Source organism: Herpailurus yagouaroundi, unplaced genomic scaffold (genome assembly GCF_014898765.1).
Source record: "Herpailurus yagouaroundi ecotype Mexico unplaced genomic scaffold, PumYag 207, whole genome shotgun sequence".
Classification (NCBI taxonomy): Eukaryota; Metazoa; Chordata; class Mammalia; order Carnivora; family Felidae; genus Herpailurus; species Herpailurus yagouaroundi.
In genome coordinates, this window is record NW_024412438.1 from 4,862,497 (window position 1) to 4,889,227 (window position 26,731).

A 26,731-nucleotide genomic window follows, 5' to 3' on the forward strand; every position below is an offset into this window, starting at 1 on the left:
AGGGCTCGGCTCGGAGCCTGGAGCCTGCTTCGGATTCTGTGTCTCCCTCTCTCTCTGCCCCTCCCCTGCTCACGCTCTCTCAAAAATGAAATAAACATTAAGTAAATAAACTTTCATGTGAACTAGGTAGCACAGCCTGTTAGCCATTACTATTAGTATGGTTTTGCTATTCTTCCTAATATTATGTCTTTGACATACGATAATGCTTGCTATCACAATGCCTGGTGCCTATAGACAGTTGATAAATACCACTTTTCGCTCCTCTACTGGCTGACTTTGGGTCCAGGCGCCTGCCTGCTGCTGAGGGAGACCTCACGGTCTCCTGGGGCTCCTGAGGCAGCCCTTTTGCTCTGCTGCGATTTCAAAAGCCAGTCTAGTGATTAACATCAGAACAGGCGTTAGGGCGAACGCGGCTGAGGGGCACTGGTCCGCAGGGCCCGCAGGTCACCGGTCTGTCTGCAGAAAGCTGGTGGGGTCGATGTGGGAAGGCCCTGAGGGTGTTGAAAGTTACGTTGGTGTGGTGCAATAAAAAAACCCAGTGATAAAGACCAAAAGGGAAACAGCGACCAAAAAGGGCAATAAACGTGGGCTTAATGGGCTTATTATGTGTTTCCTAGGAGTTAAGGTAAGAAAGGGAGTTTATTTATGTGCATATCCTGTTCTGAAGAGATGCCCTAATAGTTAAAAATAGCTTAGTAATTTGTTACTTTTTTTGATAGCGTGTTGCAAGTTAAGTAGCTTGCATTCACACGCAGTACGTGCCTCTTGCCGCGGGACTATGCGATCAAATACGGAAGGAGTTTGCAGACATCTGCCTTACAGAAGGGAGAGAGGATTCGATGTAGCCCCTGTGCACAGCCCCGTCTGGCTGTAGGACATCAGGGACTAGGAGGACTTGTAAATATGCACCCTGCAGCAGCCAGGTTATACACAACAAGCCAAATTAATCGCTACAAAGCCAGACCACCATTCATAATTAAAAAGCAAAGATAGCAGAGATTGGAAACTAAAAGCCACTCTGCAGCCCAGGTGACAACGGATCCTCCCCGGGGCTTGGGGGGATCCAGGCCCCTGAAGGCAGGTGCAGCCAGTGTTCTGCAGCCATGACGCGGAAGGCCAACTTTGAGAACACCGAGCGAGGAGTGAGGGGCTCTGTACCTCGTCTTAGCGGGTAGCTCTCCGCCGGTGGCTGGTCGTAGCTGGTAACCCTGGATGGTATGTAGTCAGGACGACTTGCATCTGGGGTCATTTCTCAGCCGGACTCCTGGCCCCGGGGGGGCGGGGGGCACCTGTGTGCTCACGGTGCCACTGTGCACAGAGGAACCACGGGGAGGGGAGAGCCTGGTGAATTAAGGGTAGACCAGTGGGGGTGGGGGGGAGCATTTGGACTGTTTGCTCTTTGGTATTTTCTGCAACGTTCTGCAAGTGACATGTTACTTTTGGTTAGTTTTTAGAAAGTGTTTCATCCAATGTGTGGAGTCCCCACGATAGCACAGCGCACAGATGGCCGGCAGCGTCACTGCCCTGTGGGAGCCAAGCACCCGGGGCCGTGAGATGCTTGCGAGTAAGGGAGCTGCTGGGACGGTGAGGAGCAGTTGGCACTGTTTCCGGGAGAGAGCTGACGCTCTGTTGGGGAGTGAAGCCTTCTGCTTCAGCACCGCCTCCCATGTGAGGTTAAAGGGACGGAAGAGGCACCTTCCCTGTAGCTGTGACTGAAGCTCTTCCGGAACATTCTGGTAGAAGGGTCAAAGGCCATGGGATTGTTTAGCCCGAAGGCAGGAAAACAGAGGTAAGACCTAACGCATTTTACTTAAATGGAAAATAGAACATAGGAAGACTGGCCGGGGTCAGGTACGGAGAGTTTCTCGTTTTTAACCTTTTACCATTGTGAAGTGTAGCACATCCACGCAGAAATGTACATAAAGCCCAAGTATGTGACTTCATGAGCTGCGGCCCAGCACCCAGAACGTTGCTTCCCAGTCGGAACACCCTTCTTCCTCCCTAAAGGTGACCCCGTCCTGGCTTCTGTGAGGTGCCCGCTGTAGTTTTGCCTGGTTTGGGACGTGATATAAGTGGACAGGTAGTGTGTCTTTGCTCGGTGTCCTGTTTAGATGATGACCCACTGTGCTGCGTGTGGTTCCAGCTCTGTGGTGTTTGACGCCGTGGAACGTTCCGTCGCCAGTATGTGCCGCCATCTATCCGTTGTACTTTTCCTGGACGTTTGGGCTGTTTCCGGGTTGTCTGTTCCCAGTAAGGCCACTCTGTGTACGTGCGTCCAGGTGTAGAAGTGGGACTGCGCACTTGTAGGGCGTGTATATTCCTGCCTGTCCCGCGTATCGTGAACTGGTTTCCAGTAGGGAGTGGGAGCTGCTGCCCACGTGGTCGAGCGGCCGGTCTGGGGGTGGGCAGTAACTCTGTGGCCTTCCCGTGCATTTCCCCAATGTGAGGACATCGAGCGCGGTTTCATAGGTTTGTTGATCTTTCCAGCTTCATCGAGTTCTGTGCTACATTCTACCCATCGATTATTCTTTCCACGCAGTGGATTATGGGTCAGTCACTAAGTGCAGAATGTCAGGAGGCACGGCACTGTGATCCTTGTCGGGAGTGCTGGTCCTCCCCAGCAGACTGTTGGCTAAGGGCACCTGCCCTTCCCCAAGGACACCTGCCCTTCCCTGGCACGTGGGAGGCGTGTGGGAAGCTGCGTTCAAGGACCCAGACATTTTCAGAGCACAGATAAAGTGCTCTGTAGGGTAAGCGCGGAGTAACGGAGAAGCACAAAATGAGGGGCTGCAGAGGCACCCACTCCCCAACCCAGAGCTGGGTGAGGCTTCCTGGGGAGAGGATATTTGAGGCAGCCCCTGAGAGCCTTTGGTCAGAAGCAGCGCCACAGGTACATTCTAAGCCTCGGAGGACACGCACAGACGCACAGGAGGGGGAGCCCAGCCCACTGCCCATGGGGAGTTGGAGGTTGGGTGCTCCAGGGAGACCGGAGGGAAAGGGCACCAGCCGGGCATCCTGACCTCACAGGCCGTGGGGACGAAATGGCGATGAAACAGGAAATCAGTTTCTCACTGGGGAGGAATGTGGACTACTGACCATAGGATTGACCTCTTGGACAAGCCTACGTGAGATCAGTTGAATTTCCCCCAGCAGACAACAGAAGTTATCTTTGGGGGAGTCCTAACTGCAGTGAGCGCACAGTGGGGGTGCAGAGTGAGGCCTGGGTTTATCAGCAGCCCGCCTCAGGCCTCAGTTTGCACGTAATTTGGGAGTCAAGCCTGCCTACCTGGCAGAGCTGTGAAGGCGTGCTGGGATGGCGTCACCATTAGACCCTAAATGGTGCCCCAGCGGTGGTGGGTTTAAGTCGCTCACAACCTGCTGGGAGGGTAAGTGGTGGGGGGCGGGGGGACGGCGGCTGAGGCAGAGGCCTAGCCTCGGGCTGTTTCCACAGAACTGGGCTGGGGGGGCGGGAGTTGTGCCCCGGGGGTCCCGGGCGGGGCAGGGCATGTGGGGCGTAGTCGCCTTCCCGAAGGAGTGACTCCAGTGGTCCTGCAAGCCGAGGGTTAGATCGGTTAGAGCGGCGTCTGTTGGCTCCGCTCAAACCCCTCCTCCCGCTAAACTTCCCAAAGAGGCGGTCCTTCGGAGGAAACGAAAGTGAAATTGAGCCGGGCCACTTCGCCGCAGCCAGGCCGGCCGCGCGCCCAGGCTGCCTACTGCGCTGTCCCCGGGGGCGAGTGCGTCTGCCCGGAGGTGGGGGGGGGGGCGGCCCACCTGGGGAGGGGAGCGCCCGGAGGGGGAGGGTCGCCAGCGCCGCTCCAGGTCATGCGTCGTGGGCGCCATGGACCCCAGGCAGGTGAGCCGGTCGCGCCCGGACGGGCCTCGGCCCGCCCGTTTGCGTGTGTGCGTGTGGGTGGGCGTGTGAGCGTGGGTGGGCGTGCGCGCGCCGCATTCTGGGCGTCTGCGTCGTGCCCCTCGATTGTGCAGAGCCGAGCAGCGGGCAAGGGCGCCCGGCCTGAGCCCCGGTGCAGGCGGCCCCCTGCCTTTCTGAAGCCGCCCAGCGCTGGCGCCTCTTGGGCAGTGTGCCTCACTGATAGGCGTACCCTCTCTGCACGCCTTCCACTTCCCTGAGGCTCCTGGGGAATGAAAACCAGCCCTTACCACCTGTGGGAGAAAGTTTGTACACAGCAGCTTTATTCATCGCTGCCCCAAACTGGAAAACCCAAACGTCCCTCAACAGGTGGTTGGCCCAGCGCCCCGGGGGATCGGGACAGTGCTGTACCGCTAGGCAACAGCAAGAGGACGGAGCCTGGTACAGCCCTGGTACAACGGGCGAACCTCAGGCTCACTTTGCTAAGCGGAAGCGAGCCTCAAAGGACTACACGCCACGAGTCCATTTACATGACACTTTGGGACGCCCTGCGCTGGGGGGACAGGAAACAGATGGGCCGAGGAGCGGCTGTGGGGGCGGGGTGTGGGGACAGGCGGCGCTCGGGTCGTGGTTGTGGCCACAGTATAGGGCCGCGCGTGCTCGGACTCTGTGCGATCAGAACGCATAGGATATACGCCAGAGGATGCGCTTTGTGTAAAATTTGCCTCCGTTTTTCAAAGACGCGTGCTTTTCGTTCCCCTCTGCCAAAGGGCTAGGGATTCCCGGTCTGAAAGGAAAGCGTTCCTTCGCCCAGAGCAGTCTATTGCCCGGTGGAGCCCGTGTGCTAAAGGTGGGGGCTCAGCTCTTGAGCCGAGATTCCTGCAACTACACGAAAGCGAATTTACAGGCCGGTGAACGCGGACCGGCTGGGAGATGTTGAGACATTGGAAGGGTCCCCGTCAGCTGGCTGCCGCTGTCCTGCTCTCGTTCCCGTTCAGTGGCTCCCAAGGGCTGTCCCCAAGCCACGCTTTGGCTGGGCTTGGCTTTCAGGAGACTTAAGGGGGCGTAAAGACAAAATAACCTCCCTGTAGATTTCCTCAAAATAAGTGCTATGAGCAAACAGTATACCTTCCCTTTTCTCCGTGTTCACTCTCTGCACACGTATATATGCGCATGCGTATATCCTTGGGGGGGTTTCGGTTTCCAAAATGAGATTATAGATCATAATGTTCTTCAAGTTGCCTTTTTGTAATTTAACTTAACTTTGTGTCATTCCTAAATTTTTCCAGGTGAATACAGGTAGATTACAACACACTGTTTAAAAAAAAAACCACAAAGCCATGCTGTCCCATAGCCTCACTAGCTCACTAGCTCAGCCCCTCATCTGTAGGGGGACATTCAGATATTTTGCAAGTGTTGCCAAGTAGTAGCAGTTCAAATCTAGAAAGCAGCTAGCTAGAAACTGACTTCAGCCGCTCTGCAAAAAAAAATTCTTTTACCCGCGTCACTGCGACAGCTAACGGGAAAATCCCTAAAGTCCCTATAACAGCCCTGTGGGGGCGCAGCTCCCTCTGTGCCCTCGTTCGCTTGGGCACAGCACTATGGTGCGGGGGGGGGGGGGGGGGTGCAGCAGGAGGAACAGAGATGGGGTCGTCTTGTTCGGCAGACACTTCAACAAGCGTTGGCTCAGGATCGGCTTTGTGGCTGGAGCTGTCTTAGCGCTAGGAGTGCAGCGATAACGGACGAGGGAGGTCCTCCTCCCTCCGGAGCTCCCTGTGAAGTGGACTGTGCCCCTCCCCCATCGGTACTACCTGCGGAATATTGGGAGCGGAGGCTTGAGTAATTTCTAGAGCACCTACCAGTCTGTGCCATTAACAAGAAAAGCGGTAGTATGCTGAAAGGTAAAGCTGAGAGGGAGGGGTTCAAGCAGAGGAAACTCCAGAGGGCTGGGAGTCCGAGGTCTCCAGGGAAGGTGGCATTAAGGAGCTGTCCAGGGACTGGGTCAGAGTTGTGATGGGGGCGGCAGAGAGCGCAGGGACAGGGGATCGAGTGCAGGCTTTGTGGCAGCCCGGGCGAGAGGTAATAGGCTGGTGCTGGAAAAAGCCACCTTTATGAGAAGCGGGGGGGGGGGGGCGGGGGGAGGAGGTTAGTTTGGTCCAGAGTGTGTGGCGTCTGAGGTTGTGGCGGAACGTGAGCGGGCGGGTCGTCTGAGCTTCAGCACGAGGCGGTGGCTGCGGAGACTAGATTTGAACACTGTTTCTGAAGAGGGGGGGTGGCGTGGAGGAGATCAAGGGGAAGGCAGAGCGGCCCTTGGACAAAATCTTGGGACTGGTTATACGTAAGGGTGGGAGAAAGGGACGCGGACGGACAGGTGGCAGGAGCCCTTTGGTGCCGTCCTCCCCGGGAGGCGGCAGGAGGACCGATGGTGAAGAGCTGCCAGTGCACGGCCACCAAAGCCAACCGCAGGGGGACACCTGACCCAAGTTCAGGAGCAGGGGTTCTGCGTGTCCGTGGAAGCCTTGGAGCAGGAGGAGGGGCAGGGGCCTCGGGCAGAAGAGGGACCAGCCCCGAGGCCCCGAGTGGAGGGCAGGAAGCCTCAGGAGCCGTGGACCCACGGGAGCCCCACGGGAGCACGGTGGGAGGTGTACAGACGGGGGGGGGGGGGTCGCCCTCGGGCAGGGGCAGGAATCTGCAAACTGCAGCCCTCAGACCGCGTGTTTTTGTTCTCCATGCTGTGTGTGGTTGCCTTGGCCGCTCGGTCGAAGACCCGTCTGGTCCCGTTCGGAAGCTTCCCGACCCTGGGGCGAGGTGCAGGTCTGAGGTGTGGCAGCCTTGGCTAGAGTAACGGGGGAGTGAGTGAGGAGCGGACGGGCCCCTCGTGTGGCAGCCGTTGAGGAGCCCACGTGAGGGTGCCGGAGCGTGGCCAGCCAAGTGCCAGAGTCTCCTCGTTGTGACCAGAGATGCGGGGGGCAGAGGGTGAGGGTCACTGAAGGCACAGCTGCCAGCAGGTCCCTGGAGCCTCCGGGAAGTTCAGACAAGGGGACGAGCGCGAGGAGCACTGTGGGTGTATGTTGACCCCCGGGTCCCTGAGCACCTCTGGCCACCGCTGTCCTCCGGGGAGCCGGGGCGGGGCAGGGGGTGAGCCTGGTCCGTGCCGGGGCGGGACGGGCTCGCGGGTGCCGGTGTTCTGGTAAAGGTGTGGCAGCCTGAGGGGGCCCGGGGCCGCCGTGCCGGGGAACAGGATTCTGCCAGCTGTACACGTCCAGCCTCGGAGGCTTTGGGTCAAAGTGCCCGGCGTCTCTTCCGTATGTGGGCACCACGCTGAAGTGTGAGGACGGAGTGGCCTTTTTTTCCCAAGGAAGCCGTCCAGCCCCCCAAAACCAGATCCTGGGCGCCCGTGAGGGCCTCCGGCTCATCAGTCCCCGTGCGCGTTTCCTTCTCTTCCCCGGTCCAAACGGGACCCCGCGGAGAGCCGCTGGGGCCCTGCCGAGGCTGCTTCCTGGTCCCTTGACTCCCTGGGCGTTTTGAGGTTATTGTTCTGCTTTTGTTTTTAAAACAAAGTAACATTTGTTTGTGTGTTTGTTTTAATCTCAGAAGGGTAGTGACTTTAGAAGGTGGAAGGATTCCCTCTCGACTCCCCAGAATCCTGCCAAAGGGGAAGGAGGGCGCTAGGTTGCTGGAGAGGCTCGGCTGCGGCCCGAGAGCCCTCGCGTGCTCCCTCATGCTTCCCTCTGGCGGTCCCCAGGCAGTGCTGGGGGGGGGGGGGCACCCTTGCTGGGTCACATGCCCACTCGTCCCTCACCCCGCCCCTCCAGAGTCAGGGGCAGCGCCCCAGGCAGTACCGACCTGGGGGGCGGGCTCACCGCCGCCCTGCTAACGCGCTTTCTTCTCCGTCTTCTTCTGCAGGGGTTCTCCCTCCACAGGCACCACTCCCACCCAGTTCAAGGCTGTGAGCCCGGCAAGCTTAGACACCAGCAGCCAGGGCCGAGGTCTTACCCGAATAGTTTCCAGCTCCAGCAAATAGAGTTTCTCAGGGGGCGGCTCCCTGCCGTGCCCGTCACCGGAAAGCAGACCCCTTCGCTGCCACCGTTCGCCCCTGCGCTCTGGCCGCGGCTTCCAGGGCCGCCTGCCAGAATCAGAGGACTGGGGGCCTGGGGTCTCCCCAGGGGCGTGCCTCCCGGAAGTCAGGTGCTCCAGAGAGGGTCCTGGCGTCCTGCCCCACGTGGCAGGGCTTTGCCGAGGAGAGGCGTCGACAGGCTTTCCTCACGTTTCCAGGACCTGGGTATCAGCCAGGGCCAGGAACGGACGGTCTTAGAGCTTTTGCGGGAGCTGGGGGAAGGGAAGGCGGCCACAGCACATGATCTGGCTGGGAAGCTCGGAGTCCCAAAGAAGGAAGCCAACCGAGTCTTATATTCCCTGGCGAAGAAGGGTGAGCTCCATCGGGAGGCGGGAACGCCCCCCTTGTGGAGAATCGCCCCCGCGGTTCAGGCCTGGAACCCGCGCAGCCAAGTAGCCGACGCAGACCGTGCTCGCCAGGACGCTGGGAACCCGGACCCTCAGGGTTTGGACCCTGAAGACCGGAGCTCCGAGTCTGAGTCGGAAGCCGCTCCTGAGCCTTCGGACATGGCCGAGATCAAAGAGAAGATCTGCAGCTACCTGTTCAACGTGTGCAACGCCTCTGCCCTGAACTTGGCCAAAAACATCGGCCTCAGCAAGGCCCGAGACGTCAGTGCCGTGCTGATCGACTTGGAACGGCAGGGGGACGTGTGCCGGCAGGGGACGACCCCCCCGGTGTGGTACCTGACTGACAGGAAGCGCGAGCGGATGCAGATAAAGAGAGACCCGGACGGCGCGCCCGAGGCCGGTCCGGCTGCCGTCCCTGAGGCCGAGGGAGACGTGGTGGCGCTCCCGCCCCGCGACGCGGCCGTGCCCCATGCCGCGGACAACGCGGTGGCCGTAGAAGACGCGGAGAATGGCCGGGAACCTGCCGCGAGGCTGGAGGGCGGGCGGGAGGCCGCGCCGGAGCCGGCCAAGCCAAAGCCGCCCGCTCGGGACAACGGCCCCTCGAAGACAGGGTACGTGGACTTTGAAAACGGCCAGTGGGCCACGGACGACATCCCAGATGACCTGAACAGCATCCGCGCAGCCCCAGGTGAGTTTCGAGCCATCATGGAGATGCCCTCCTTCTACGGTCACGGCTGGCCGCGGTGCTCGCCCTACAAGAAGCTGGCGGAGTGCCAGCTGAAGAACCCCGTCAGCGGGCTGCTGGAGTACGCCCAGTTCGCCGCTCAGCCCTGCGAGTTCCACCTGCTGGAGCAGAGCGGGCCGCCCCACGAGCCCCGGTAAGAGCCCGCCCGGGGCCGCGCCGCCTGCCCCGCCTGGCCCCCCCTGCCCCCTCGGTGTCTCTGCCCTTTGGCTAAACCGCCCCGTCGGCCCCGCCTGCGGGTGTAGAGCAGGGAGTCAGCCAGAGTCCCGGCCGGGCCGAGCAAGGGGCGGGCCGGGCCTTTGGCTGGGACGCAGCCTCTCGGGGACAGGGCCGGCTCTCGTGCCTCAGTGTGGTGCCCGGGTCCCCGCGGGCCGCGCGCGGGTGATGGAGACGACTCCCCGCCCCTTCCGTGTGCCTTCCCCCTCTTTCCAGAGAGGCACAGGACGGGTGAGCCGGGCCAGGAAGTAGCTTCAGGTCCCACCCCCCCCCACCCCGCTCCTGCCGGGAGAGGGTGGCTTCCGAGTTCACGGCTACCTGCCCGTTGAAGGTGGCGGTTCTAATCTCACCCGCCGCTTCTGCACACGTGGGTGGGCGAGCCCCGGCTGTGGCTCCTGAGCTGTGAACTCAGAAACTTCCTCACTCAGGCAGCCGGCCGGGCCCGGCCCCAAAGGTCCCTGCAGGCCCCTGGACAGACCGAGGGAGGCGGGTGGGCCCAGAGGGGCTGCCGAAGGGCCTGGTGGAGAGCTGGGGTGGGAGAGGGTTCCGCTAACCTCTGCGTTCGCCACGGGCCGCCTTCCCAGCCGCGGCTGACCCTGTCTCTTGCAGGGTGGGTGTGGGCGGGCGGGGGGGGGGGGGGCGGGGGCGGGGGGCGGGTCCTAAAGCTGCGAGGCCAGGACCTGTTTCTCTCTGGGCTGGAGGCCGGTGGCTGGCAGGCTCTCCCCTCCCCCCACACTGGGGGGCAGCGGGTTCTGTGGCCAGCCTGCCTGTAACTCCAGCTGTAAGACAGCATCAGGTACATCAGAAGACCCGGGGAACCAGAAACTTGACCTACTTTCCTAAATGAAATCCCAGGTTGAGCAAAGAGCGGAACAAATTTGAAAACTTGAATGCAGGAGGTCCAAGCGAAGTCCTGAGGCCTAGAACAAAGGCTTTTTGGTTTTCTGCTTGACAAGGGGGAGTCCTTTCTTCTCCAGCTTCACACACAGAGCTGTAGAAGGACTCAAAAGCAGAGAGCTCTGTGTCTCTGAGGGAGGCTGGGGACAGAGGCAGGCCCCAGAAGTGGCAGGTACCTGACCCCGTGGGTGTCAGGCGCGTGAGGCTGGGCAGCGAGGAGCCCCCCAGAGGCGGCCGGCCGACCGCAGACGTGGCGGTGGTGGTGGCTGTGGCTCGTCATTGTTTGCACAGGCTCTGTCTTAACTTAGTGTCAGCAGGCCACAGGCGTCCCCCAAGTGCTCACTCTAACGAGCTCTGGGGACGCAGGCCCTGGCCGCTTTGTTTCCGCCAGGCAGGGCCCTTCCGCCTTGGTGGGGCAGAGGCTTCAGGGTCCTGGGCCCTGTGGAGAGGGCGGCAGGGAGGGCCGGGCCAGCACTCACACGTCTCACTTTCCATCAAGATTTAAATTCCAAGTCATCATTGGTGGCCGAGAGTTTCCCCCAGCAGAGGCTGGCAGCAAGAAGGTGGCCAAGCAGGACGCAGCCCTCAAAGCCATGAGCATCCTGCTCGAGGAGGCTAAAGCCCGGGACAGCGGGCGGGCAGAAGAGCCCTACGACTGCTCCGTAGAGAAGGGGTCGGAGAAGGTAGGCGTCCTGTCCCCACATCACCAACATACCCACATCTTAACCCGCCTCTGCACGCCGCCTCAACGCAAATAATGGGTCCGTGCCCTCTCCTGCCCCCACCATACCTCCCCGTGCCTCCTCCCCTCAGGCCCAACCCCCCTGCCTGCCCACGTCCCCGGCCTACCTGGAGTTACAGACCTCCAGACTGGAAAGGGACCTTAAAGAAGACCGAGGCCAAGCCCCGTTCTTGGCAGATAAGAAATGAGACCTGGAACGTGTAGTCTTTATTTATTTTTGAGAGAGAGACCGAGTGTGAGCAGGGGAGGAGCTGAGGGGAGGGAGACACAGAATTCGAAGCAGGTTCCAGGCCCTGAGCTGTCAGCACAGAGCCCGACGCGGGGCCCGAACTCACGAACCGTGAGATCATGACCTGAGCCGAAGTCAGACGGTTACCCTACTGAGCCACCCAGGCGCCCCTGAGACCCGGGACGTTTAAAGAACTCCCCCTTCCCTGTGGCACAGGCCCAGAACCCCCGAACCCCCTTCCTTTGGAGGTCAGCCCCCCACCCTGTGGCCTACCCGTTCCCTGCACCACGATGGATGAGCCAGCGGTTTCTCAGGTGTTTTCTTGTCTCGTTCTCTCCAGACCACGGAGTCCCAGCCCAGCGCCACGTCGGCAACGCCCTTCTTCTCCGGGAAGAACCCTGTCACGACCTTGCTAGAGTGCGTGCACAAGCTGGGGAGCTCCTGTGAATTCCGCCTCCTGTCCAGAGAAGGCCCTGCCCACGACCCCAAGTACATCACTGTGTCCTGTGTCTCTGCCGAGGCTTCCTCCAAAGGGAGCCCTCTGCTGGCCTCCTGAGGGACGGCAGACTGTCTCACTGAGCGGGCACACCTGTCCTCGCTGTGCAAGACGGGGGCCTCGAGGGCAGGGTTGCAGCTGTGGAGCAGACAGTCTGGGATGGGGGGGACTCGGGGCGGAGCGGGGACCGGGCGGTAGGGAGACCCTCGGCTCGGAGGGTACTGGCGGCGCGTCTCCGAGAGGTGCCACCCGCGTGCCCGCGGCCCCGCACGACACGCTCGAGAGGAGGGTCCCTGGAGGAGGTGCACCCGGCTTGAGGCCCACGCGTGGCACGGGGGTCAGCCAGGCTGAGGGGGCCGGGGGCGGGGCCGCAGGGGCCAAGGCACAGAGGCGACGTGTGTGAGGGCTCGCCGGCCCCGAGAGGTCGCCCCGGCGGGGGGCCGGGCCGCGTCCCGTCAGCGCGTTTCCACCCCTCCCGCCAGGTTCCAGTATTGCGTCGCTATGGGAGCCCACACCTTCCCCACCGTGAGTGCCCCCAGCAAGAAGGCGGCGAAGCAGATGGCCGCGGAGGAGGCCATGAAGGCCCTGCACGGGGAGGCCACCAGCTCGGCGCCTTCCGACACACAGGTGGGCCGCCGTCGCCGCCCAGGGGCTCGGGGTCGCCCCTCAGCTTTCCACAGGCGCTTACGGCTCCTCTTTGCGTGGCCGCTTCTCCTTCAGCCCGGAGGCGCCAGCGTGGAATCGTTTGAGAACCTGGAGTCCGGGATGCCCAGCAAGGTCAGGAGGGTGGGCGAGCTCGTCAGATACCTGAACACCAACCCCGTGGGCGGCCTGCTGGAGTACGCCCGCTCCCACGGCTTCGCGGCCGAGTTCAAGCTGGTCGACCAGTCCGGCCCCCCGCACGAGCCCAAGTGAGTGTGCCGGCCCCGCCGTGGCCTCGGGGAGGAGGGCCGTGCAGGCTGCAGTGGCCGGGGGGGGGGGGGGGGGGCCCCCCGGGGCCCCGTCCTGGCTGCGTGGCCACCTGCAGGACGCTCAGGGGCCGCCCAGAGGGTTCGCGTGAGCAGGCTCCTCTTGCTTTTAACTGATTTCAAGTTTTAATTTTTTTTTAACGTCTATTTATTTTTGAGAGAGAGAGAGTGTGAGCCGGGGAGGGTCAGAGAGAGAGGGGGACACTGGATATGAAACAGGCTCCAGGCTCCGAGCTGTCAGCACAGAACCCAGTGCAGGGCTCGAACCCATAAACCACGGGATCATGACCTGAACCGAAGTTGGACCCTTAACCGACCGAGCCAGCCAGGCGCCCCTGGTTTCAAGTTTTAAAGGAACGTGCAAAAAATCATTCCGGCAGTTGAAGGAGTATGCGGGGGAAAGGCTCCTTTCTCTGCTGGTTTCCTTCTGACTCGTTACCAGTTTCCACAATACTTCTAGAAACTTCCATGCTTGTATTAGTGCATCTTCTTTCCATTTTGCTTTTTTTTTGGTAAGTTTATTTACTTATTTTGAGAGAGGGTGAGGAGAGAGAGAGAGAGGTCAGGGGGAGGTGCAGAGAGAGGGGAAGAATCCCAAGCAGGCTCCAGGCTCAGTGCAGAACCCTACACGGGGCTCAGTCTCAGAACCGTGAGATCACAACCGGAGCCGACAGCAAGAGTTGGACGCTTAACCAGCTGAGCCCCCCAGGTGCCCCTCATTCTGCTTTTTGAACAAAAATAGGCGTACGTTATATCTTCTGTTCTATGCTGGCTCCTTAGCAGCGTGTCTTAGAGGTCATATATAACTCAGGTACACACATCTATCAGACTCTTTTCCACAGCTACATATTTCTGTATTTTTTCTACATCTTTAAAAAATTTATTTATTTGTCGGGAGAGGGGCAGAGAGAGAGGGACAGAGAATCCTTGGAGCCCCATGCAGGGCTCAGTTCCACAAACCATGAGATCATGACCTGATCCAGAACCAAAGATCAGGTGCTTAACTGGCTGAGCCACCCAGGAGCCCCTAAATCTTTTTTTTTTTTTTTTTAAACATTTATTTATTTTTGAGAGACAGAGACGGGGTATGAGCAGGGGAGGGGCAGAGAGAGAGAGAAGGAGACACAGAATCTGGAAGCAGTCTCCAGGCTCCAAGCTGTCAGCACAGAGCCCAGCGCGGGGCTCAAACTCATGAATCATGAGATCGTGACCTAGGCTGAAGTCGGACGCTTAACTGACTGAGCCACCCAGGCGCCCCAATCTTTTTTTTTTTAACATAATCTCTGAACCCAGTGTGGGGCTCGAACTCACGACCCTGAGATCAAGAGCCACGTGCTCCATCGACTGGCGCCACCCACAGCTTCCTCGAATAGATGCTTATGGTTTCACAGTTGTTTTATCGGGCAAGAGATATAAAAGGTCTTTTCCGAAAATGGACACCCCCCCACCTGGGGGACACCTGGTAGGGGACACCTAGCACCTGGCTTAAGAAAGAGAACGTTGCTGTCGATGTTGAAGCCCTCACTTTGCGTCACTGAGCTCACCGACTTCAGTGACGACGGGGTCGGACTCGCTCTTGCTCCTAGAGGCAGTCTTGGTGCTGTGTGTCTGTGCCGTCCGTTTTCAGGAGGGGGTTTCTGGGCTAGAAGTCACACACGGTTTCGAAGGGTTTGGGTTTCCGTGTAGGTGATAGACGACTCACAATGAGACCCAACAGCCTCGTCCTGACTGCTCCCCTTGGCCCCGCGCCCGCCTCCCCACACACCCCACCCCGGCATGTCATCACTTTATACCACGCGTCCTTCCAGAGTCTCTGTGTGACGACGCGAGCCGAGCTGCCGCGTGTCCCTTGTGTCACGCAGAAGCGCAGACACGCTTTGGTGTCTAGCCTGCTGCTTCCACACGACAGTGTAACCGTGGAGTTTTGCGTCTCCCGTCCCGTTCTATGTCCAGAGGCGTCCCTGCGGTGCCCAGGGCTCGGGCTCACCCACCGTCTCGCCAGCCCCCTGGGCACCAGTAGGCAGATTGTCTCCAAACTTTGCCGCTACAGAGAGCGCTGCAGTGAATAACTTCCGTGCGCTCGAAATTTTGATAAGTATCGCTGTGTTTTCCTCCAAGGAGACGATGCTTATGCTCTGGCACCAGTAAGTACAGAACAGTCCTTCCCTCTTCGCCGTGACCAGTACAGAATCACGGGCTTCCCCGGGAGTAAACCATTCCTCAGAAGTCTTTCCAGAGCCAAGTGGCGTAAGGCAAAAAGCATTTGCCATTCGTTTAAGTAAATGCAGATTTTTTTAGCGTTCCCAGACCCCAAAAAGTCCCCTCTCGCAGGCATTTCTGATTCCTTAGGACGCGTCTTGCTAACAGGTGCACAGAATACATCCAGATAAAGCCCGGGCGCTCAGACCCGCTTTGGAGCTACCGAGGCTGGATCTGAGCCGCGAGGGCGGGGGCGCGGGCACGCTGCCCCTGCCACGCGGAACGCCGCTCTGCCTTTTTGCATAAAAGCAAAAGTCCTCTTGGGATTTCTTTTGGTCAATGGGCACAGGCACTTGTGTGGGTCTGTCCTAGAGGGGGAGTGGCTTGACGCGGACTTTGGAAACGTGTATCAAAATGCTTCTCTTTGCTGTTGTAAAACGCGAGCAGTGAACTCAATGCGGCACAAAGATCAGCCTGTGTTAAGATATTTATTGTTATCGTTACCGTTACCAATAGACGGAAGGAGAAAACCCACAGGTCATCTCCAGAGATTCCAAAAGGGCATTTAGTTAAAATTCAGCGTCCGTTCCATTTAAAAAGCCAAGCTGTTGATAAAGCACGAACTGTCGAGTGCTTCCTTAGCGTGACAGAGTAAGTGTGAAGTCAGCAGCCCGCAGCCTCCTTCACGTCGAACCTGGAGCTGCTCCCAGTAAAGTCAGGGGACACGTGGGCGTCGCGTCCTCGTTACTCTGTGGTGCTCCAGCATCACAAGCTAATGCCATCCGTTAAGACGGAGAAGGATGAAGAGAGGGAGGTAGGAGGTGAGGGTTCGCAGGTGATGTGATCGCATCGCTGAAGTATTCGGGACAGAAACGGGAATTCAGGAGAGCAGGACAGCGGAAAATCACCTGGAAACCTCAAGAGCTTCTCTGCAGCAACAGGCAGTTCGAAGTCGTAGTGGAAGAAAGCCTGTCTGCAGCAGGCGCTAAACGCGTAAAAGACCTTGGCGCGTTCTGAGCGGGAAACACACGGGCTCCGAGATTCTGATTAGGTAGAAAAGTCCCACGTGATGAGAGCAGCTGCCCCCAGATTACTTACATTTAGCGCGATCCCAATAGAACACTGGTAGAATTGATTTTCCACCTGGAAAACGTGATTCCCATTTTATATGAAAAACCCACGTGGGGGAAGAGCTAGGAGATGGAGAGCGGGAGGAACCCCCCCCGTGCCCGGTGGCGCATTGGCCTGTGAGCGGGGAAGGCGGGTCGCACCGCAGGTGGACGCAGACGGGCTCTGTGGTGGACACAGGGCTGCAGGTCGGGGGGACGGGAGTGGCTGGGCGGCAGGGAGAAGGCTGCCCACCACGTCTCACCCCCGGTGTCCGTGTCCTCGGTCACATCGAATCGCCGTGTCCGGGACTGAAATAGGAAATTGGGGCGCCCGGCCGGCTCAGTCGCTGGAGCATGTGACTCTTGATCTTGGGGTTGTGAGTTGGGGCCCCACGTTGGGTGTAGAGAGGGCTTAAAGATAAAATCTTAAACCGTCCATAATACGTATACGTGTATAATGTGTATTCACAGAGAAATAGGTAAAATCCCAAAAGCACTAGATGAAAGTGCGGATTTCTGTTCGAGCATCTTGGACTGGCAAAGCCTCCAACAAGACACAGCAGATGAAGTCCCAGAGGGAAAAGATGGAGACGGGTTATCAGGACAAGTGGTGTTTCTTAGAAGGATCACCTGAGGGAAAAACACTCAGGGCCAGTTTCTTTAAAAATGAGGGATTCTTGGGGCGCCTGGGTGGCGCAGTCGGTTAAGCGTCCGACTTCAGCCAGGTCACGATCTCGCGGTCCGTGAGTTCGAGCCCCGCGTCGGGCTCTGGGCTGATGGCTCAGAGCCTGGAGCCTGTTTCCGATTCTGTGTCTCCCTCTCTCTCTGCCCCTCCCCCGTTCATGCTCTGTCTCTCTCTGTCCCAAAAATAAATAAACGTTGAAAAAAAAAAAAATTTAAAAAAAAAAAAAATGAGGGATTCTTGGGGCGCCTGGGCGGCTCAGTCGGTTGAGCATCCGACTTTGTCTCAGGTCGTGATCTCAGGCTTTGTGAGTTCGAGCCCCACGTCAGGCTCTGCGCTGACCGCTTGCTCAGAGCCTGGAACCGGCTTCAGATTCTGTGTCTCCTCCTCTCTCTGCCCCTCCCCCGCTCACGCTTGGTCTCACTCTGTTTCTCAAAAATAAATCAATGTAAAAAAAATTTTAAAAATGAGGGATTCTTTTCCAGTCTAATAGGAAAACAAAGACGGTGAACTGTCCCCAGAAGAGCATCAGGAAGTACCAATAGAAGGTGCTCGACTCCCTCTGTAACTACACATACACACGGTTGGCGACCCTGTGGCGTCCGTGGTGCATCTCAGCGTGCGGTAGTTACGGCGAGGTGGGGCCGCCCCTGGGAGTCCACACCCACGAGGGACGGGGACAGGCGGTCTGTGCCCGTGTCCTCCGCAGGCCGGTGAAGGAAACTGAGGTGTACCCGCACCACGGAGCACCTCGCAGCCCTGAGCCAGAATCCGCCCGTGCGGGTGGGCCGTCTGGGGTGCAGGAGGGAGGGATGTGAGCGCGAGCTTGCGGACGGCCACCTAGGGTCCCTTCTCGCGGGATGAGATAACTGGCGGCGTTTGCTTCTGCGGAATGAGAGATACCTGACTTTCGCTGTATGTTCTTTTCTTTCTTTAATTTTTTAATGTCTTATTTCTGAGAGAGAGAGACACAGAGACAGAGAGAGACAGAGCTCCCGCAGGGGAGGGGCAGAGAGAGGGGGGGACACAGAATCCAAAGCAGGCTCCGGGCTGTCACAGCACAGAGCCTGACATGGGGCTCGAACTCACAAGCTGTGAGATCACGACCTGAGCTGAAGTCGGACGCCCAGTCGACTGAGCCACCCAGGCGCCCCGACTTTCATGATATATTCTTAACTGTTTGAATTTTTGTGGGGTACCCGACTATTCAATTTTAAAAGGTCCTTAAATGAGAAGAGCTCACAAAAATGGCATCTTACTTTAAGTTTTCTTTTACTAATAAGTAACGTTGTTGATGTCTTCATATCTATGTGTTACTTGTGTTTCCTCTTACGTGAACTCCTTGTAGCTCTTGCCCTAGTCCATCCTTTTTTACTTGACTAGGTAAGAACAGGGCGGGAGGAACAGGGAGAGGCGTTGCGCTCCTGGCCTCCGCCTGCCCTTTGCGCCCAGCCGCCCTCCCTGGCTTCAGCCTTGTTCTTCGTGCCTGCCTTCTGGCCTCTCGTCTTCTCCTTCTCCCTCTGCTCCACAGCCACAGCCCTAGGGGCGGGCCAGCTTCCCTCCCCCGCACGTCCTTCAAGCAGACCGTCCCTCGGCCCGTGTGTTGTGCATATGGTTCGGCGCAAACCTCCACCCGCCTCCAGCACCGAAACCAGTCGGTGGCCTCCTGCTCTCCCAGCTTTGTTCGTTCATTCAGGAATGTTGAGGGGCCACATTTGTATTTGTGTGGACGGGCGCCAGATACGAATCAGGGATCCTTGGTAGGGACAAGTGTGAGGTCTCCTATCTCGTGCATGTCACCAAGAGCTCGGGTTGTGTGATGGGTTGAGGGTCTGCTCGGCGGCCCGACTCAGTAGGGAGAGGCGCCCACGCGGTGGCCTCCGGTTGCTTAAGAGGAGGATGGCGTTTCGGGAGGGAGCGAACTCGGCCCAGGTCGGCGCTGAGAGGGGAGCTCGCTGCGTTGGGTACTAGCCGCAGTCCTGTGACGGGCACGCCCCTACCCGCATTGCACTGTGCAGGACGCCCCTCCGCCCTCCCTGTGCCGCTCACCACCTCCCACCCTCGGCCCTGCGTCTCACCAGCCTCCCAGCGGGCCCCCCGGCTGCACGCGTCCCCCCTGCCCGCCGCCCCCCTCCCCCCAGACCCGTGCTTACGGAGCGCTTGGACCGTGGCTGGTGGCTTCTGTGTGTAGCTTTCAAGCGACAGGTCCCGTGTCCCACACATACAGGCCCTGACGGGACAGGCACACCCCGTTGGCGCTCCCACGGACCGGGTGCTGCACGCGGAAGGTTTGCGGGAACCTGGGTCGAGCGCGTCTGTCAGCGCCGTTTTTCCAACTGTTCCGCTCACTTCCTGTCTCTGCGCCACGTCGTGGTGATGGTCACGGTATCTAAGCCTTTGCGTCACTACGTTTGGTGATCTGTGACCCGTGATCGCAAGTCGCTGGCAGCTCAGGTGGTGGTTAGCGTTCTTTCGGAATAAAGAATGTTTTAGTTAAGGTACGTGTGGGGTTTTTAGACCCAGCGCCGGCACGCTAAGAGACTGCAGTGTGGCGCCAGCGTATTTCCACGTGCACTGGGAAACCAGAAAATGTATTCTGACTCGCTTTACCGCGATGCTCACTTGATGGCTGTGGTCTGCAGCTGTCTGAGGCCCTGCACGCATATCTGTCTTCGTGCTAAGAATTCATACTTTTCAAGCACGCGGAACAGGCGTGAGATTCTGCGGAGTCTCTCAGAGGCCGGGTTTGGCCCCCGCTGCTTTCTGGCATCTGTCACGCCATGTCCCTGTCCTCCTCCTGCTCCCCCTCCCCCCCCCCCCCCCCCCCCCCGGCCCGCCCGCCCCGGGTGGTGGAGGAAGGAGTCAGGGCGTCCCCTGCACCGGACAGGCTGCTCGGCGTGACTGAGCGTAGGGGGACCGGCTCTGTTTCCCGCCTGAGCAGTTTGGGACGGGGCTGAAGCTAGGATTCTTGACACCCTGGCGGGAGACGCCCCGTCACGCTCTCCCGCCCCTGCCTGGACGGCCGGCCGACCGGCTCACGTGCCCAGGCGCGCCCCTCCCAGGGCCCCCTCGTGAGAGCTGAGCCCCTTGCCTAAGGCACGTCTCCACGTCCGGCCACGCCAAGCTCAGGGTCCTCTTGGGCCGACCGGGAAATTAGGAAACGCAATCAGGTGCTCCGAAGTAGAGTGTTAAACCTCGAGGGAGAGCGCCGCTGCCGTTTCTGCCTAAGTTCTGGACAAAAGTACCCCTGCCGTGTTTCCTTACGCCCCGTCCCCGACCTGCTGAACTTTGTGATGCGGGCCCAGAACCCTCGCGGGCAGCCGCATCCCCTCAGGTTTGGTGACACGATGTTGTCATCCAGTTCTGGGGCCACTTTCAGTTCGTGACAAGTGAGCCCGGTTTTCCGTGTATACGAAGTCTCCCTTATAAACGCGTCTACACTGAAGAAGAGTCGGCGTAGACAAAACCAGTAAGTAACAGTCCGGGCGACCTCTGGATCTGGTGGACGTGACGTCGTGAGTCCCCGGTGCCCCGCGCCTCACGCGGGCCCCTCGCGGTGACGCGGTCGCAGCCGGGCGCGTGTCTTTATCCTGCTTCTCGTCCCGAAGGTTCGTGTACCAGGCCAAAGTCGGGGGTCGCTGGTTCCCGGCCGTGTGCGCCCACAGCAAGAAGCAAGGCAAGCAGGAGGCGGCCGATGCGGCGCTCCGCGTCCTGATTGGGGAGGACGAGAAGGCCGAGCGCATGGGTTTCACAGAGGTAACCCCAGTGACAGGGGCCACTCTCAGAAGAACTATGCTCCTCCTCTCGAGGTCCCCAGAAGCACAGCCAAAGACAGTTAAGACGTCTACTCTTCTGCCATCTTCTCTTGGGGTCTTACCTTGCTGTCCTGTGACGCACTCCGGGGCTTTTACTCCGCGCCTCAGTAGCACGCACAGCGGGGACAGCACGGGCGGGCGGGGGGGTGGGCGCGCCGCGGGCCTGACGCAGCCTTGTGCCCACAGCTCCCCCTGACGGGCAGCACCTTCCACGACCAGATAGCCATGCTCAGCCACCGCTGTTTCAACGCCCTCACCAACAGCTTCCAGCCCTCCCTGCTCGGCCGTAAGATCCTGGCCGCCGTCATCATGAAGAAGGCCTCGGACGACCTGGGGGTCGTGGTCAGCTTGGGGACAGGTCGGTGGGGCCCCCCGGCGGCGGGAGCGGACTGCCGTGCGGTTCTTAGCGGCTGCGGTCCACGTGGACGGGGGGGGGGGGGGGGGGGGTGCCACGAGCGCGGGAGGCTGGCCGTGCCCTGCGGAGAGGTCACCTTCTCCCCCCGCCCCTGCTTGCAGGGAACCGCTGCGTGAAGGGCGACTCTCTCAGCCTGAAGGGGGAGACGGTCAACGACTGCCACGCGGAGATCATCTCCCGGCGAGGCTTCATCAGGTGAGCCTCCGCCCGTCCCTCCGCGACTCGGGCCCCCGCCCTTTGCACCAGGGCGGCCGTCCTCACGGCGCCGTCCCCGCAGGTTCCTCTACAGCGAGCTGATGAAGTACAACCCGCAGACCGCGAAGGACAGCATCTTCGAGCCCGCGAAGGGAGGCGAGAAGCTCCAGATCAAGAAGACTGTGTCCTTCCACCTGTACATCAGGTGTGTGGTCCCCGTATCCACCTGGACGCCAGGCGCGCGCGGTCCCCGCCCAAAGCCCCGCCAGGCTCCACGGTCGGTTCCCGGGGGCGTCCTGGCCCGGAGGTGAGGCCTGCGCTTGGGGGCGTGTGGACGCAGCGTGGCCCACGTGCCCGGCCGCCCCCTCCCGGGGGCTGCAGGGGAAGCCCCTCGCCGCCTCCACGTCCCGCGCTTCCCGAGCCCCTGGGCTCTGGACGGGGCCACGGCACAGGCCCTGACGGCCGCCCCCGCGCCCCGCAGCACGGCCCCGTGTGGGGACGGCGCCCTCTTCGACAAGTCCTGCAGCGACCGTGCCGTGGAGAGCACCGAGTCCCGCCACTACCCCGTCTTCGAGAACCCCAAACAGGGCAAGCTGCGCACCAAGGTGGAGAACGGTGAGTGGCACCTGTCCCCCTGTGGGGACAGGAAGACTGCCGAGCCCGGGCCCACCGCCGGGACAAGGCACAGCTGCCACGCTCTCGGCGTCTGTTGCCAGAGCTCGAGGGCTGCTTTGCCGGGCGGGGGGCCCGGGGACAGGCGTGGACCGCAGGGGGGGCGGGGCTCCGCTCTGAGTCTGCGGGTCATGTGGGAGCCCTAGGGCCCACCCGGAGCTCAGGGGACAGCCTGGCCAGAAACACAGGTCCCCGGGAGGTGATCTTGCCGCCACGGGGAGGGCGGGGAAAACAGGAGGGACGGGAAACGAAGCGCACACGCCCTGGGCTGTCCACTCACGGCTGCCCCCACGCCCTCGGGCCGGGTCACCTCCCTGCCCGGGACCGGGACCCAGCAGCTGGCCCCTGGCTGTGTCCCCAGAAGGTGGGAGCCGCCCCAGGGTCTGCCCACTGGTGAACAAAGTGGCTCTGTCCACGTGGTGCCGCGAAAGGGGGCGGTGCTGGCACCTCGCTGGACCCTGAGGACACACGAAGTGGAAGGGTCACATGCCCCGTGGCTCCATTTATACAACGCGTCCGGAGTACAAAGGGGGCGACTCTGTGGAGACAGAGGGTGGACCAGCGTCGCCTGGGGCCTGGGGTGGGAGGGGCCGGCCAGCCCACAGGGTTTCTCCCTAGGGCCGTGAAAGTTCTGACTGGGGTGAGGGTCGCACGCCTCTGCGAACGCAGTAAAAACCACAGAACCGTGTGCTTTATGTGGGTGAGTTCTATCTCAGCAAAGCTGTTACGACGAAAGCAAGGGGCGCCCGGCAGACTCGGTCGGAAGAGCACGTGACTCATAATCTCGGGGTCACGAGTTCGAGCCCCACGTTGGGTGTAAACACAGCAGCAGCGCCCCGTGGCGGCTTCCCAGTGCACCGCACATAAAAGCCAAACCTGCGCACCTGCCGAGGGCTCGGGCCCACTGGCTCTTCGTCGGCAACCTGGACAACCAAACCTCTTGCTGCCTCAGGGCCTTTGCTTGTGCTGTTCTCTGTGTCTGAAACCGTTATTCAGCCGTGGCTTCTCCACGTCTCTTGCTTTGCCTGCAAGTCCGTCCCGGGCGGCTGCGCCACCCTCCCAGTCTCCGGGCCCTGTCGCCGTTCAGAGTTTGTGTGTGTGTGTGGAGCATTTGCTCGCTTGCTGTCTGTCTGCCCCCTCCTGCCCCCTCACCCGCACACACGCTCCAGGGGCACAGAGGTCTTCTGGGTTCGCTCGCTATTGTTCCCAGCACCGAGCACGGTGTTGGTGCGGCCAGAATGAGTCCACCAGTGCCTTGGCCCAAGCGTGAGGCGTCGAAGCCCCACGGCAGGAGTGGCCTGGCCCAGGGGCCCCCGTGGCTCTGACCCAAGTCCCTCCACAGGGGAAGGCACCATCCCAGTGGAATCCAGTGACATCGTGCCTACGTGGGACGGCATTCGGCTGGGGGAGCGACTCCGAACCATGTCCTGCAGTGACAAGATCCTGCGCTGGAACGTGTTGGGCCTGCAGGGGGCGCTGCTGACGCACTTCCTGCAGCCCGTGTACCTCAAGTCTGTCACCCTGGGTAAGGGTCCCGTCGGGCCGCACGCATCGTGGCTGGGTGCTGACGCGGCATCTGCGCTGTGCCGTGTCCGGTGGCCCCCCCGCCGCCCGGGGGGGGGGGGGGGGGCGGGCTCAGCGCAGGCGCTCACCGGGCGGGTCTCGCAGTGGCTCACGGAAAGCAGGCTCCAGCCACAGGATCACCCGGAGCCCGAAGTGCCTGCGGGTGCGGGGCGCCACCTCTGTCCTCACGGCCCCACCGGGACCTTCTTCACGCTCCCTGCACAGATGGGCATGGTTTCCTCTTTGCACCCAGGTTACCTGTTCAGCCAAGGGCATCTGACTCGGGCCATCTGCTGCCGTGTGACCAGGGACGGGAGCGCCTTCGAGGACGGACTGCGGCCCCCCTTTATCGTCAACCACCCCAAGGTGTGTGGCCCCATCCACTTCCCCTTGATGTTTTCTCCCGTCCACGTGAGCCTGCCCGTGGCACCCCTGTGTCCGCTGTGGGCAGGGGATGTCCCGGGGGCTAGTCCCTCTGTCCCCTTGGATGCCGAGGGCTTGCTTTTGTCTGCAGCCCGTTTGAGTCGAGCAGGGCTCAGTGAGTCTAGTCTTCAGACAGAACCCTAGATACGGGAAGGGATCCCGAGCCCCCCCACCCCCACCCCAGCCCCGTGTCTTGGGAGTCCCCAGTCCCTGCCACAGGACCCTCTCCTGGAAGTCTCCATCTTTCCCGTCGCTCCCGGGATCTATGCCAGGTTGGCCGCGTCAGCGTGTACGACTCCAAGAGGCAATCCGGGAAGACGAAGGAGACCAGCGTCAACTGGTGCCTGGCTGACGGCTACGACCTGGAGATCCTGGATGGGACCAGAGGCACCGTGGACGGGTGAGGAGCCGCGGGGCCGCCCCGTCTGCGTTCCCCAGAGCTTAGCGGCTGCTTAGCGGCTGCCCCCTGCACCTCCCCCGCCGGGCTCCCCTCCCTCTCTGTCCCCGGGCAGTGCTGAGCTCTCTCGTTCCTCCAGGCCGCGGAACGAGCTGTCCCGGGTCTCCAAAAAGAACATTTTCCTCCTGTTTAAGAAGCTGTGCTCCTTCCGGTACCGCAGGGACCTGCTCAGACTCTCCTACGGGGAGGCCAAGAAGGCGGCCCGCGACTATGAGGTGGCCAAGAACTACTTCAAGAAGGGTCTGAGGGACATGGGTTACGGGAACTGGGTCAGCAAGCCCCAGGAGGAGAAGAACTTTTACCTCTGCCCCGTGTAGCGGGCCGGGCGCCGCAGGGTGGGCGCGAGGCGGGCTGTGCTGTCCTATGGGGGTGGGGGTGGGGGCGGGGGCGGGGGCATGCCGGGGACACCGGGAACTGGGTTCCTGCGTGCCCGGCCTCTGGGGGGGTGCCCACCCCCGCCCGGCCTGCGGGGGCGGGGGGAGGCGCGCCTTCTCTTCCCGCCACGCAAGCACGAGGGTCCTCGCCCACGACCCGCCCAGCCCCACTTGGCTCCCGCTGCCCCTCCCTGTGTTCGCCATCGACCTCTTGCCATCTCGGCCGGGCCCCGTCAGCTCTGAGTCCTGGCAGGGCTGGGGGCTTCAGCGGCGGACTCCGTCCGCGCCTCCCACCCCCTCCCCGCCGGCTCCCCGCGGCCCTTTTGCGATCCCCTCCTTCTGATCACGGAGTCTCTCCTTTTCCTCCCAGAGGGCGAGAGGCGAACTTAAGCGGGCGAGACATCTAGGAGTCCGTCAGTCCCGGGGCCGTGGGGTCAGCGACCTTCGGGCCTCGCACTTTAGCCGGCACAGGGGGCGGGGCGGCCGGGAGGGCTGGCGCAGCCTGGGGGTCCCCCGGCGATAGCAGAGGGCCCTGTGGGGCGACGCCGACCACCCAGGGGGCACAGACCCGCCTCGCCAAACCGCCAGGCCGCAGCTGCCCTCCTGAAGCATTCCTAGGGATTTGTCCTGCCAGCAGGGGACGGCAGGGCCACAGACCCCAACCCACTGGTGGGAGAAGTCCTCCGAAACAGGTCCTCCCCGCTCAGATAATCAGGACTTAGAACAAGGGCACAATGTCGCATTGGGTCAGATCACTGTACCGCCCGCGTGTTTCTCGTGACCGTGACGCCAGTGAGACTTGACGAAGTCGTGGGTAAATTAAGAGTTTTTAAAAATGTCATAAATGTCGATTCTTAACTGCTACAGATAACCTGTAATTGCACAGATTTAAAAGTCAGACTTAATTTTCCATTTATCCAAGTGCTTTTGTCTGCGAGGTAGCTTCAGGAGGGCCGGTCACAGGCCTGAGGTCTCCTTGCCCGTCAGGGAACCTTTAGAGGCTGACACCCGACAGCAGTTGTAGATGAAACAGCAGCTCGTCCTAAAGCCCCGTGAGGCGGGACCCCGTCCGCACCTCCAGCCGGCGTTGACTCCCGTGGTCCCAGCCTTCCGTCTCCCCGGAGTCCAGCCCTGGGCCCGAGTCAGCCGGACGCGCTCCAGACCTGCCCCTCCAGACCCGAGCCCGCCTCCGGGTGGTGGCCGCGTGTGTCCGAGAATGCTCCACGCCAGCGCCCCGAGGAGCCTGTCCCCCGCCCCCCGCACCCCCACACTACTGCCGAGGCGGCCCCGTCTGCCCCCACCTCTTCAGCGGTAGATACGCCCCCCTTCACACTCCTGTTCTCGTGGCTCCTGTTTCCTCTGTGCTTTTGACCAAAAACTGACCAAAATAAAAAAAAAACCCAAGGTTTTAAAGCATACTGAAGATGTCTTTGCGGAACAGCCAAGCGTCCCGAGGAACCGGCAGGGAACCGGTGCCCGTCCCCGGGCGGAGGCGCCTCGGGACCTGCGGGCCCCGCTCCACCTTGGGTGCTAGCACCCCGGCTCGGACCCGGCTGCCTCCTCTTTAGCTGGCAGCCCGCGGCCCTCAGAACCCCAGCCCCGCGCCCCGAGGTCAGAGGAGCCGTCGCAAACTTGTCGCCTTCGGTTTCTGCTGTAGGAAGAGATTTCTGCCGGAGATGCTGCTGTGCGGGGACTTGCCCGCTCCCCCCCCCCCACCGCGCCCCCGCACCCCCGCCCACCCCCGCAAGGCTGGACGGGGCAGAGCTCCCTCCTGCCCTGCTCTACTTTCTTGTCCGGTGTTTGTTTTTAGTAACCAGGACGCCCTCTTCCTTTTTTTTTAAAATGATCTTTGTAGTTGGTTCGTCCGGACCATGGCTGTCGTGCCCCCTCCGGTTATCGCTTGTGAAACGTGTCACCGCTGAAGCTATTTCCTGTACTCACGTGGAGAGGCTCTGTGGGTTTGGGTCCTGGTGTGACCCCAGGCGCTGGGTGGGAAGAGCCCAAGCTCAGGCTTGGTGTGGCCGTGGCTGCGGTTCTGCTCTTAGGTGTCCCTCGGCAACAGTGACTCACGTTATACATTCCTCAGAAATAAAAAAGGAGACTCTGAATTGTTAGAAAGCGTGCGGCCGTGGCTTCCTGGTGGGGGGACCTGGGGATGGACGGAGCTGTGGTCCTGGGTGGGGGGAGAGGGGGAGGGACTGGGGA

At 60.9% G+C, this 26,731-nt stretch overlaps 1 protein-coding gene and 1 long non-coding RNA gene across 6 annotated transcripts in view; one reads left to right on the top strand and one right to left on the bottom strand.

Annotated features, from left to right (window-relative positions):
• The window catches only part of ADAR (adenosine deaminase RNA specific), a 38,636-nt gene extending 11,996 nt beyond the window's left edge, over window positions 1–26,640 (top strand). Inside the window, exons 2-16 of one of the 5 annotated variants that reach the window (XM_040452780.1) lie at window positions 7,775–8,943; window positions 9,061–9,210; window positions 10,687–10,870; window positions 11,499–11,647; window positions 12,137–12,281; window positions 12,375–12,565; window positions 20,221–20,446; window positions 20,614–20,785; window positions 20,944–21,037; window positions 21,120–21,242; window positions 21,519–21,652; window positions 23,052–23,234; window positions 23,526–23,638; window positions 23,968–24,095; window positions 24,232–26,640. In XM_040452780.1, coding sequence (XP_040308714.1) covers window positions 7,775–8,943; window positions 9,061–9,210; window positions 10,687–10,870; window positions 11,499–11,647; window positions 12,137–12,281; window positions 12,375–12,565; window positions 20,221–20,446; window positions 20,614–20,785; window positions 20,944–21,037; window positions 21,120–21,242; window positions 21,519–21,652; window positions 23,052–23,234; window positions 23,526–23,638; window positions 23,968–24,095; window positions 24,232–24,469 — 3,399 coding nt within the window. In that variant the 3' untranslated portion in view covers window positions 24,470–26,640. Of the gene's footprint in view, window positions 1–3,742; window positions 3,854–7,774; window positions 9,211–10,686; window positions 10,871–11,498; window positions 11,648–12,136; window positions 12,282–12,374; window positions 12,566–20,220; window positions 20,447–20,613; window positions 20,786–20,943; window positions 21,038–21,119; window positions 21,243–21,518; window positions 21,653–23,051; window positions 23,235–23,525; window positions 23,639–23,967; window positions 24,096–24,231 lie in introns of those variants that run through there. The other 4 variants (XM_040452779.1, XM_040452783.1, XM_040452781.1 and 1 more) reach the window with 4 other exon arrangements.
• On the bottom strand, window positions 1,791–3,881 carry LOC121015667 (uncharacterized). Its single transcript, XR_005783921.1, has 2 exons — window positions 3,772–3,881; window positions 1,791–3,549 (listed from the first exon to the last, which is right to left on the bottom strand). It is a non-coding gene; the product is annotated as an uncharacterized LOC121015667 (long non-coding RNA).
• Window positions 26,641–26,731: the final 91 nt, after the last annotated feature.